Source organism: Mycetomoellerius zeteki, unplaced genomic scaffold (assembly GCF_001594055.1).
Source record: "Mycetomoellerius zeteki isolate Tzet28-1 unplaced genomic scaffold, Tzet1.0 scaffold336, whole genome shotgun sequence".
Taxonomy (NCBI): domain Eukaryota; kingdom Metazoa; phylum Arthropoda; class Insecta; order Hymenoptera; family Formicidae; genus Mycetomoellerius; species Mycetomoellerius zeteki.
Genome location: NW_017257323.1, coordinates 495,838 through 509,952, shown reverse-complemented (window position 1 = coordinate 509,952; position 14,115 = coordinate 495,838). Strand labels below are relative to the sequence as shown.

Below are 14,115 nucleotides of genomic sequence, written 5' to 3'. Positions count from 1 at the left end.
TTACTTGTTACAAGCTTAGAATTCTCGCTGGTGCTGCCGACTGGTGGAAGATCGCGACTTTAACAGCGCAGCTGACAATGTTAGCTTATCATGATAACTGTTTTATCACAAAATTAATCGAATTATCATTTTTAATAATTTTATCTGAGTTTTCAGTTAAGATGTTAATAAACAAGAAACAACGTGAAAAAAATAAGTTTTATAGAAGAAATGACCAGAAATAATAAAAAAATTAATTTTTAATTAAAATAAAAAATAAAAATTTTTGACAATAATCCTGATTCATAGAAACTACAATAAACATTTTATTCCAAAATATGTAAGTGCTTCTAAAGTAAAATATATAGCAAACAGTATTTCTAATTGATGAAATTAATTAGTTGACAAAAGAAAAATAGTTTATTTAAATAAATTTTTCTTTTTTAAAAATAATAATTTATTCAGGTAACTGTAGGAGCCTTTATTTATCGATTTAATATTTATTATTCAGGTAAATTTTTCTTTTTTACGAGAATGGCGGAAAAAGTGCAATGAAAGACGTCGGCGTTCAATGTAAAATTTTGTAATATTTTATTAACAAAGCTTAACAGCCAATAAACAAGTAATGCCTCCTTTGCGATAACAAAGACACATCGAACGAAATCAGAGAGCGTTATTATTATTGCGACATACACTTCCGTCAAACTGATCGGTTGACTAGGATAATATATAGTTGATGTAACTAGTGTCTATATAACATACAATATCGCTACTACTCACTATACCCCTCCGTCGGGAAACTCACAGGTGTGATAAATAGGAGGGTGATTCTCGGTGAAATAGGCAAATAGCTAGGTATAGCCGGTATAGCGTAACGTTCTATGAATATCTAGCGCTCGTTACGTTTCGCTATCTAATCTAGCATGACTTATCTAAGTCTAATTATTTACTATTATATAATCGTTCAGACATAAGCTGTCGTTACTGCCATCCAATCGCAAGGACTGTACTGTCAGTAAAAAGAGACCCAGACTACATTCTTGAAAGTTTAGCTTTCAAGATTGATTAAATAACTTTAATATTCGAGAGAGCGAAAGAAACAGAGAATAGAAACAATACATATTTTTCATATACTTCGAAAAACCAGATCTTTTATACAACTCCTTCTATTCGCGTAGATCGGAGGAAACACATAATTCGTTACAGAAATGAAGAATTGGATACAGTCCTCATGATTCCATCGTAACGAAACGTACAACATATTCACAACAGTGTTAAGTTCTCTTGTATATGACTATATGCTACTACCAATTAATAATATCAACAATCGAAGTAGGAAAAGCGTGTGCGTATAACGATTATTCTAATTCATCAAAGATCCAGTCGATTTAGAAATGTGCGCATGTAATAAAACACGTGAAATCATATCGGTGATTCAACGTCATCAATATATTTGTGAAACTTTCTTGCAATCTCAGATAACAATTAATTTTAAAAAATGTGATTTTAATGCAACATACCAGAGACATTACGTTATAATATTATTTCATAGCATACACTCTCTATATAAATAGTAGAACAATATATGTGATTAATTGATACGATAAATTAATATTAATATTAAATATAACTTGTGAAATTAATTTGATTTATAATTGTAATTGTATAAGAGTTATAGAAAACATTTTTATTGCACACTAATTTCTACTATCAACAGAATTTCAAGAAAGATAAATGCCGTCATAGAACTAACTTTCTCAATCTTTAACCATCTTCTGCACGTTAAAAGGAATATTTTTTTTTTTTTTTAATCAAATCAAGACTCGCGAACTTCGAACAGTTCTCGCGTTATTCTGCCGACGTGCTTCGTTAAATTGCATGCTTACGATACCAACGATATTTATTACAGCGCACATTTTACAAAGTACGCAAAAGCTAGCTGAACTAACGATACTTCTATATGAGTACTATACATCGAGACTCTAAGTAAACGGGGTCGCTTCGCTTCACTAACTAAAATGAATGATGAATGCATTTACGCAGAATGACTATTAAATTCTTATGCAAAATGTCCCGTTACCAAATAACAAATTCTTTGAATTGTTTCGTTCTTATCTGTGATTCTGCAACAAATCATTTCTATATTGAAAAATTTACCGGTAGAATTGGTTTCAAAGTGAGTTTAACAAAAAAAATTGATAATTAAGATAAAATATTAGATTTCGTTCTACACTGAAAATAACTGAAATTAATACTCAATAATTCAATTTTTCATAAAATACGTATATATTCCTGTCAATAATTTTACTTTATATAAGGTCTCCTTATTCCGAATGGGACATGCTGCATAAAGCCTTGAAGTTCGTCGCAAAGAACTAATTGTAAGCGAGGCTAATTTCCCCTCGAAGTTGTTTCCATCCACGAAAAGTTTGCCAAAATATATTTCTTCGTAAAAATGTTACATCTATATATAGGATTTATATCAATATGCAACCTAAGCGCTTAGCATTAATAGAAAGCGGATATAGTGTGTGTATATAGGTGCGCATATATATGTGTGTGTGTGTGTGTGTGTGTGTGTGTGTGTGTGTGTGTGTGTGTGTGTGTGTGTGTGTGTGTGTGTGTGTGTGTGTGTGTGTGTGTGTGTGTGTGTGTGTGTGTGTGTGTGTGTGTGTGTGTGTGTGTGTGTGTGTGTGTGTGTGTGTACATATACACGTATGCATTTGACGTGTAGGAGAGAGTAGATTTTAAAACGTTAGATCTTTTTTTTTATGTAAACATGCATTTCGCGCAAAAGAGCGAGCATGATTACACAGATAAATAATGGTAATGCGATGATTATAGACAAATAGATTGGTCGAGAATATCATCTGTGAATTTGCAAATACACTTAATTAGGAGCGACGACGAGTTCGAGAGAAAATCGAGTTTCCTCGCAATGGATTTCTCGCAGATTAACATTATTATACACTTATCCATATTTAATCGTTAATGGTCCTTTAATCTTCAGGTTATTTTATTTCATTAAATGAACATATTATTGGATGTTTCATTGGTTTGTTTCATTTTACAACTTTAAAATTAATTAATGCATAATATATCCTGTTTTGTAAATATTTGTGATTTAAATTAAAATTTTATATCAAAGAATGATAATTCGATCTGTTAATTATCATCTATACATATTTAACTTATGTTGTAAAATAAAGATACTAAATAGACTAGCCACAAAAATCTACGTAACTTTTGTATAATATTTCAATCATTTTTATAAATCACGTGCAAACATTAAGAGAGATTGAAGAACCATTAACTGTCATAACCTATTATATTACTAATACAATTATTTAAATGTACCATATACACTCTCTTTAAAACACATTCGGTAGATCTCTCATATCTATCATTTGTATACGTTCATTAGTCATTTTTATTTTTCAGACGATATATAAATAGCCATTTCGCTGAAATGATCTTTAAGTTTTATTATGTATTTTCATACTTCTATTAAGTTTCTTTTAGCATTACACATTTTATGTAATAATTATTACGAGTAAGTAAACATTTGTTTCAAAAGAGAACATGACATAATTTCAATCAATAAAGAAATTTTACATAACAAAACTTAACGATCGAATTAGTTTAGATTGCAATAATATTAATAAAGTATTTATTATAAAAATAAAAGCACTAAATTGTTTAAGGGAATCCTAAACCCGTCTGTATTACCGACTAAATTGTAATTTTTGTATAACAAATACTTTTTTCTCTTTCACAGATTTGAAAATCCTTTTCCAGGATTAAAGTATACATATTAATACGTGTTTATGAGGTGGAATTTATGCCGAGAACGACAAAAAATTTCGAAATTGAAATCTTAAGAAAAATTTTTTGTCGTTCTCGGCATAAACTCCAACTCACAGACGCGTATTAATGCGTATACTTTAATACTGGAAAAAGATTTTCAAATCTGAAAAAGAAGATGTTATACAAAAATTATGATTTAATCGGTAATATAAACGGCTTTAGGATCCCCTTAACATTATAAATAATTTGAGAAGTATAACTCTGGATAACGATCAGTTTAGCGAACAAGAGCACTGCTCTCGAAGTTACAGCCAGTACACTATAAAAATTGTGACAGAAAACATACACGCACACATGTATGTATACACATGTGCCTCACAAGCAATTGCATTTGCACACACTCACGTATAAACTTTCAAAATCTATTTGGCACTCTCCTAGTTTCATCGAAAAGGCGAGCACACTTGCTATTATTTTTCAATTCAGAGACATTGCATATCGAGTAGCTTTACTCCGTCGCTACATGTACGGTTTTTAGCGGTACGCTATATCTTATATACGTTCATCTTATACGTTACACGGTAATTGGTCTAAGAAAGTTCCCGGTTGCATAAAAAATATCAGCTGCGCCGCCCGAAGCGAGTCAATCGCTCGGTGATAATCACGAGTCATAATGTAATCCTCGTTACAGTCATATTGTAAAAGCCCCCTTTGCACCGCACGATTTTCATATAATCGACTTGCATTTATTCCTTAAACGCACAATTTTTATAATTCACAACAAATGTTTCTACAATAAAACTTCCAACTCGCACGTGAAAAATATGAATTCAGTCCATAATTCCTCACTTTTATAGATTCTTGATAATCTTAATTTAATTATGACTGATATCATCGTACGGAAAATCGTACAATGAAAGCGAGCTTGAAGAAGTATAAAGCCTATATCAGATTACAAATTGGAGATTAGAATTCAATCGATCAGAACGAAACACATTAAAATTTAATTTATCTGATTAATCGAATTCTAATCTTCGATTCAATCTTCAATCTTCAATGCATAGTCTGATGCGGGTTTAACAACCAGCCCAATTATTGATATAGATAAAGGGAAAATTGATGATCGTAAGATTGAAAAAGTATCTATGTACTATTTTGTTCCAGATAAGCTATATATATGAGATAAATAAAATATAAAACCATCTCAGTTACCATTTATAAATTGTTTTCATGCAAACATAGAAAATTTTATTATCTAATGATGATAAAATCTAATTTAAAAAACTCAAAATTTTAATAAATTTTACATTTAATATACAAAATTCAAGTATAATACAATTAAATTACATAAGACAATTATAAAAATTATTTTTATAATAACAAATATCACAATAATTAGTAATAACTATTTAATTTTTTTTTATTTTTACTTGTCATAAAATCATTCGTCGATACGAATAATATAGATAATTTATTAGTCTCTAAACCTTTGTAGAGAGAGAGATTTCAGACTCTTCAATTGATATTCATTTATATTGTTATATACGGATTAATCCTTAATTTGGAAACACCCTGTATATGTATGTGTACACATATATATATATTATACATATATATATTATTCATGGTTTGGATATACAAGACTACAAATTTTTACACAAGTTATATCGTAAAACGGATAAATAGATATAAAGATTTTCATATGATTTATGAGTGTTTAGAGACTCCAAAGTGCCGGAAAATATATTCCGATTATACGGAATGTGAAAGCTTTGTCTTTAAAGTGATGTTAACTTCGAAAATTTTGCTGAGAATTTCTAAATCGATCGATCAAAAATATTTCTGCTTGCAAAATGTATGAAGAATTTCCGTTTTTGTTAAAAAAAATATTTCTTTAAATTTTATTGGAAATACCTTGCTAATCTTTTTATCGTGTAGATTAAAAAAAAATTAATTTCTTATAATATAAATTTGCTGTTTCGAGACTTCTGAAAATAATAAGTTTGATAACTGTATTATATTTTTTAATTTAAAAAATCCGTTAAATTATTAGGAGACACGGTAGTGTCTCGGCGCTAAGCCAAGCACATTATATAATAATATGAAAAGTTATTGTGAATATTTTTTGTATCAATGTATCTTGATGTCTTTTTTCGTAATATATAGTGAGAGTTAATATTATGTATTACGTCAAAAGCTCTAGTCTAAACGCGGAGAAAAAATTTTATGAAAATGCTGGATGCAGACATACTACCATTGATGATTTTTCGTTTGTCAATTATATCAATTTTGATGAATTTTTTGATCTTCTTCCAGTAATAGATTGTTAAATGCTAACAAATATTAAAGTTCAAACTATAACTTTTAGATAACAATATACTGCATATTGTGTAATTGATTACTGTCGCTCAATAATTTGATGTTGTGCCAGGAGTGTGATGATAGAAAAGCTATTAACCATCTGTCAGAGATCTATCGAAACGAAGCTGAAACATTGAAGTATTGATTTCAGCGTAACAACTTTTTTAAAAGAGGATACTTCTTAAAATTTATATTTTCTCTTGGTAAAAATTTTGATTTGCATTTAATTAAAAATTAACAAATAGAAAGCATTATTTTGATTTTGCATGCTTCTCGTCTGTATCCAGCTTCGTGAACGATGTTCGAGGATACTAGTTAGGTTTGATTAAACATTTTGATGAATTATACTCGTTTTGATTACACAGTGTTAGATCAGTTTTTAAAGGGAGATATATTATTGAGGAAATAGGGGACACTAACCATCGGCAAACATTGGAAAGGGCCCGCCACACGAGGAGCGACGCCTTAATTCTTCGTCCCAATGTCTGCCGCGCATTATTTTGTATTTTGATTCGGGCTGTCAGCCATTTTTGTCTTTTATAAGTACTTTAGTATATGGTATATATCATTACACGCTTATAGATTTTAACGATATACAAGAACAACAAAATCCTAGAGGACCCTCTTATTACGATTGCATTTCAAATTGCTGGCGCTAATTTACGTCGGTACAATTGCGTATAAGTTGCATTTTGCATTACGCGCGACCGTGTAACACGTGCGTCTTATATTGGGTTCTGTCATCTTTACGTAAATACTTACATGAGGTATAGCACTTTAAGAACATGGCACATTTTATATGTCGGACAACCGATCCGATGATATCCCCTGTGTTTATCAATATCGAACAGCACGATATGCATATTCATATGCACACAAATGCGAATATTCTGAGCGAAAATTTATCGGGAAAGATTTGCGAAAATTTCAATCTTTAATACAATACTATCAACAAATTTTTATTCTCAACACAAATTATCCAGCACTTTTTAATTTGAGTAATTTTAATAATCTCAAAATTATTAATTTTACTCGATTAAATCGTGTTTTGGCTCGAGTCTGCTTCGTTTTAATTTCGTTGCGATTTCTTGACCGGTAAATCGTAATTGCTTTCCGAAAAAATCTTTAGGTATAATTTTAAAATATTTTTAAATTTATTGCGAGCTAATAGAAATAGGTTCTTTGAATAATGTTGATAATTTTTTTTTATCCCGATTAGGCACTTCTCGCATAATTTCTCGAGGACTTTTCCACCGGAGTGTGTACGATAAATATGATGTTGATGATATGTTCGTTATGCCAAAATAATATTTAATTATGCTCTTATTTTTCGAGCACTTTATATTATTTAATATAATGTATACGGAGAATGTTACTCACAACTATTATCGTCAAGCATACGGAACCTCATGTATAGGTATATTAGCTAAATGTTTAACAATAAGTTTTATAAATAGTATTAAATATTAACTAACTCGTGTAGAAAATTGTTAGGGCTTAAAAAAGGACCTGATTAGTATGCCCTAAAATTAATCGGGGCCCTACATGGCATGTAACAAATTGTTTATCAGGACCCTATAAGGATAAATTGTCAAGACCCTATAAGGAAAAATTATCAGGGCCCTGTAAGGAAACATTATCAGGGCCTTATAAAAAAATATTATTAGGATTCTATAAGGAAAAATTATCAGGGTCCTGTAAGGAAAATTTATCAGGGCTCTGTAAGGAAAAATTATCAGGGCCTTATAAAAAAATATTATTAGGATCCTAAAAGGAAAAATTATCAGGGATCTCGAAGAAAAATATTACTAGGATCTTACAAGGAAATCTCATCGGGCCCTATTGTTACTATACCTATAAAAAAACATTTTCTGCGCGCTGAACGTGGGAATTAATTTATGGTATTTTGAAACGGTCACCCATCCGCGTTGCTTGACCTCTGTAATCGTATGGAAACTGCTACTTCGATGATCCACGAACACCGAACGTTAATGAATGTATAGTTGTGAAATATCTGATAACATAATCCTAATAGAAATTTATGCAATTTAACTGAACATCCAGTCAATTACTATTATACTTGCAATCGAATATTATATATTAATTCCTCGTGATATACGAAAATAATGCAACTGAGCAAAATTAGTTAGATAATTATTCAATTTAATATCCTCAACGTCAATAATCAAAATTATGTTCAGTAGACAAGTTTTTATCCAAAATGAAGGAATCTGGCAGAAAAAAGATCGCTGTATCCTGCGAGATATTAAACTTAACTTAAAGTTAACAACTGTTTATAGGTTAGGAAATCTGTCTTGAAATATATAGCACATACTCTACCGCTTGGCATCTCTAATAAATCCTTTCTAGGCCCTTATAAATTAGCTCTAATAAATAAGTATTTATAAAGTTAATGCATCCCTATCAAATCCCGATGAGGGCTTTATCAGATATAAATAAGGAAGCTTTTCTTATAACATCCCTCATAAATAATGATCAGGGCGTTATGTTACATAAGGCCATCCCTAACAAATTTCTACACGGGAATTTCTTTTCTGTTCAATATGATCTGTTTAGCGCTTATGAATCGCGCTTGATATAAATATTTGAAAACTGCATTTAGTGCTAAGTGTACGATGCGAATGTACTATTAACCTGTGTATGAATATATCCCTGGAAAATTTCGTACTGCATTAAAAGTAAAAATGTATACACGTGACATCCTTGCCGTTCTATTCCCGCACGAAAGAAACATTAGTTGATCCACAAATGCCATATATCTTAGCTAATCTCGCGATTTGTAATGAAGGCATTGCGTGTATTTTAAACAGACCATTAATATTTATGATTTGCATACCACGGAATATAGTCGATTAATATTCAACACTACGTGCATATTTTTGCTTACATAAAAAAAGTGATTGATAAAAATGTAAATTATATCGTATAAAGATTGATTTTTTACATTGAAATCGACTTGAAAAAATATTCTTCAGATTGCTTAATCGGAAATATGATGACTCCAAAAACAATTCATAAATTACATTTTGTATATAAATCTATGATTCATCCTTAAATATTTAGTACTAAAATAACTTAGATCGCGTATACATGTGTAAATTAGTACCAATAATAAGTTCCACTTTAAACCTAGGATCTATTTAATTAATATATTTTTAACTTATTACTTCAATTTCAAAACATGTATTCTCATCTCAAAATACTGCTAAATATACATGGTTCATATTTGATATATTTCAATATTATATATCAAATATTGCGACTCAAATAATTTGTGACACAAAAACTTCCACATTAATAAGTTTAAAAATCTTTTCTTATTTGAAATGTTAAATCATCATTTCTCATTCATATTAGTGTATTATTTTCAGTATTCCTCAAACATTTCGAACCACCTAATTTCTGTATATGTTCGCTGATAAAAAGCGATTTCAAATATTTCATATTTTACTCATTAAATATATAATTGTATGCACACAGTATATCCAAATATTTCAATAAAATCTTCATATTCAAAGTTAACCATATTGTAAATCTTAGTTTTAAATGTTAAATCATTAATTAATATTTTCCATCATAAATACATTTTCTTTTCGTAGAGCATTGCTCGAGAGTAATTTAATCTTTGTCCTCTTCGTAGGTAAAGCGAATATTCGGTCGCGCGAGACCGACGACGTCCTTTATAACGAGAGTCCTACATAGCAGGAAGCAGGTAATAATGTGCTCCACATTGACATCACTCTCACAATTTCACGTTAATTTTCACACACACGAGCTACACCTATGTACAAACACACGCCCGCAGTCTTATACGAATTTACTTCACACTCCGTAGATCTTGCAAATTGGCCTAATTGATTACGGTATACCACATGCATACGACACTCACTATTAATAATAGCGCATCTAGCTTCTTTTCTTTGTGACGTGCGAGCGACTATTTCAACTCAAAATCAGAAATTATAAAACGATCTCTTGGCTTCTACCATGGAATCTCATGAATTCTGCTACTTAGACTTATTTACTTGGAAGGACTCGGAATCTCTCTTCTGCCACAAAGTGACACACACAAATGGGATTTTTTTAAATATTGAATTTAATATAAAGTTCTAGAATTTTATCGTTATTATATTCGAGAATTTTTTGATCATCTTGGAATTATGAAAATTCAGTGCGACATCATATTTTTAATTTTCAATATTTATCTCGAATGTAATCATGTATTAAAATCATCTAATTATATAAAACTAATCTTTTTTTATTCTCGTAAAATAATATTTCTATCTTTATTAAGCAATGCATAAAGTTTCCGTTTATTTTCCGTCAATTTATTTCTTTCTTGCGATGATTAAAGTAAGTAGCAGCATTCTCATGGATATATGGGAACGACCTCATGACCTACCTTGATTCCACGACTATTTCATCTTCATGCGGCGCTCTTACAGCACGTTGAGGAGCTTATTGCTGCTCCACGACGTTCGATGACGTACTTCAGGGCGATATTCAACCCCTTATCATCTTTTCCATTTCTTGCCGAAACTTCACAAGACACGCACGAAGAGGAGCGGGTCTAACTTACCTGCGAGAAATTGTGTACGATTCATAAAAGCGTGACGCAATTTGTTTCAGATTTGCCCCAAAATTCGAATGAACAAAGATGACGATTATTGACGAATCAAGTTATTGGTTCGTCAAGGTACGAGTAAGGAAATAGAAATTTTCGCGAATATAAAGGATAAAACATAAGATCACAGAAATTGCTCTGTCCAAACACAAAATCATCAGTCGAAGCTGAAGCGTTCTGTGGTTCACCCCCTTCACCGACGACCACACGGCAACTCCGAAGAATTTACAGAGTCATACGTGGCGAACGGTGGAGGGGGTCTGGCCGCTATGCTTGGTCCACCTCGTGACAGACTTCCATATAGTCCGGGTTGTGCATTATATCCTTTATCATGTCCTTCAGAATCGTGTAACGCGGGAACATCGGATACAACTTTGAACCATTGTACTCCTCCTGCGATAAAAAATGGCCCTTATTTTGATCATTAATAATAAATTATGCGCATTATGTCTGTTTAGTCACAACAAAGTTTCCTACGATTCAATTCTATCCTCTATATCTTTAAAATTCATAACTAATGATAAATCGATTGATAAATTCACTTGAAATCCTAGACATCAGGGATATAACGGTAACGAGCAAATGTATGTATCGTTATTAATAAAAATGTTATAGGATAGCAAAGTAAAAGAAATCTCGGGTATGTCACACTGAAAGTGGCATCGAAGGGTTATATTCATCGCTAGAAATTAATAAATCTTTTCCGAGAGAAAGTACTTAAACCATAATAAAGCACAGATAAAAATTGAAATTACATAGATAAAAATTGAAATTGCATAGATAAAAATTGAAATTGCATTATATAAAAATCGATATAGTTCTAAGCCACGAGAAATTCTTGAGAAATAATGTAAAATATGTTTAAACGGTTTCTTTGGCTTTAAAGAAGTAATATGCACTATAATTTCCGAATATACGCGAAAGAATTAAAGAACGACGTAAAGTGGGTGATATTATAGTACTTTTAATCTCTGATTTATTTGACACATAGAGGAAGAACATAAAACGAGTAGATGATAACCGTCGTATCATCGACCGGAAAGCGTTATAAGAATAGCGGTACGTAATTTATTGGAACATAAAATGAAAAAGGACGATCGTAATAATGTTTTAATATGATGGTGTTACGTTTCGCCGCTGTTGAACAGTATTATCTTTTTACGACCACTATATAATTATAATCAATATAATTATAATTAATATAGTATAACTTAAGCCAATTTCTACTGTAATCAGAAAGAACGTTATTTAAAAACATTAATCTTTCCAATGAATTTTAATTTAAAGGAAAATAAAAAAAGTTGTCATAAGATAAAAAAGAATAATCTTAAATTTCTTATTGCTATCTCTTATTAATTTAATGTTGACATTTTGGAAAAATTTAACTTTGATATCGAAATACTTTTACATGAAATACTTTTACAAAACAATGAAAATGTTCAATAAAATTTCAAATAAGAATTAGATACATTTTCAGATATTATGAATTAGTATTCATCCGAATGTAATTTTTCTTGGGCTAAATGTCCTTTTATGCGACAAAATCCATAAATATTATAAAATACATACTTTCAATACTTTGATGAGATTCCTAAGACCCGTGTACTTCTTCAGCAATCTATACAGATCATTGGTCATCTGAGTATTCTCAGCTTCAATTTGCGCCGTCGTCATATCTGTACAAAACACATCAATTCATTAATTCGTTTCATTTATTAAATATGATTTTCATTTTAAATATTCAAAAATATATTAAATCATGAAGAACATGATTATTCTGTAGCTTTTAACATAAATATCAATAAAGCACCAAACGGAATAAATTAATTTATTAAAAAAAATTCTATATACCCCATTCTTAATAAATTCTAAAATACAACATTTATTCCGTATAATTAATCTTTTTCATTAAATAGCTTTCATGTCAATCATGCGATATAAACGTACATATATCGACGCGATGTAACAAATTTTTTGTAAGAGAAACTTTTTAGTACAATAAAAGCATAAACACGAACCAATGTTGGATGTTGTGTGTAATTACATCAACATAGTTTGCCCGGCATTCCAGCAAGAGCATTAATTAATGCTCAGGAAAATATTGCTCTTCCTGGCAAAATGAAAACCAAGCGGAAACGTTGGTTGTTAATATGTATGTTTACATGTAGCCGAGAATCAAACTGAAGTACTGGGGCAGCAATTTGATATCAGAAAAGTACAATATTTTAAAACTGTAGCTTTTTTTAAAACGTTTTTTAAATTTAATATTGTCCCAAAAGTTTATATTGTTTATTAACTATATATTCTTATTGCCAGTCTATCTGGAATATTTTGATAATAGTTTCTGTTCTTTACTATATATTGTATATTAAAAAAAATAATTTGCTTTGATTCTCCTGTATCAAAATATAAAATAAAATAAAGTCATTAAAACGAGAAGGTACAAAATAAAATAACAAAATATAATAAAATAAAATTATAATAGATATACACATATATGTGAATCCATATATAAACTCAGAAAAAATTTCCAATCAATTAACCAAGTTAATTAATGGTTTTAATTAACCATTTTATTCGAGCCACTTGTATCGAATGGTTTCAACTAGAATTTACATTCTATTATACTATGAAATAAAGAGAGAGGAAATGATTCTTTGATTAAACAAGTGAGAAAGGACAGAATATTGTATCTGCAGTGAATATTTTTAATTACGACTCCAGCACGGCGCACTCGTGCTGTCGACAATTCACGTTGTTAATAAGTTCTCTTTTTTGCTGAAGTAATTTACAAATCCGTGATAATAACGCTCAAGCGCGCCTGATCGTATAATGTTGGTGTTCGCATTTAGGGTGCATATACGAGACACAAAATAAAGAATAACTTTCGAATAATTTTCCACGTATATCGCGATAATGAAAAATATGACAAATTTTTCACGTTCCCTAGAAAAATTATGAATTGTACAAAATATTCGTTAAATATTGATAAATATGCCAAATAGGGAAGTACTCTCCGATGACATTGACCTTGACATATCATGTCAAGGTCATGATCCTACGTGACCTCCAAGTTTTAGCCATCGCTTGTTATTCGTTAAAAAGTTATTAATAAAAGAAGTTTAAAAAATAACACATTATTTCTGCTAGATATGTGCAATATTAAATACTATTCCACATAAGTTTTGACTTTCAGCACGAAGCGACTCACACCCTCGACTCTCACCCCTCTCCCTCCTGCAATAGGGCACACAATTCTCACCCTGGACTCTCACCCCCTTCCCCCCTACAAAGCGCTCCTTTGTAGGAGAGAGGGAGGGAGA

At 30.6% G+C, this 14,115-nt stretch overlaps 1 protein-coding gene across 2 annotated transcripts in view; it reads right to left on the bottom strand.

The window, feature by feature from the left end:
* Positions 1 to 10,493: 10,493 nt before the first annotated feature.
* The window catches only part of LOC108725317 (uncharacterized), a 96,637-nt gene continuing 93,015 nt past the window's right edge, over positions 10,494 to 14,115 (bottom strand). For both annotated transcript variants that reach the window (XM_018452254.1, XM_018452255.1), the window contains exons 6-7: positions 12,362 to 12,468; positions 10,494 to 11,185 (exon numbers count right to left, since the gene is read on the bottom strand). In XM_018452254.1, coding sequence (XP_018307756.1) covers positions 11,060 to 11,185; positions 12,362 to 12,468 — 233 coding nt within the window. In that variant the 3' untranslated portion in view covers positions 10,494 to 11,059. The remainder of the gene's footprint in view (positions 11,186 to 12,361; positions 12,469 to 14,115) is intronic.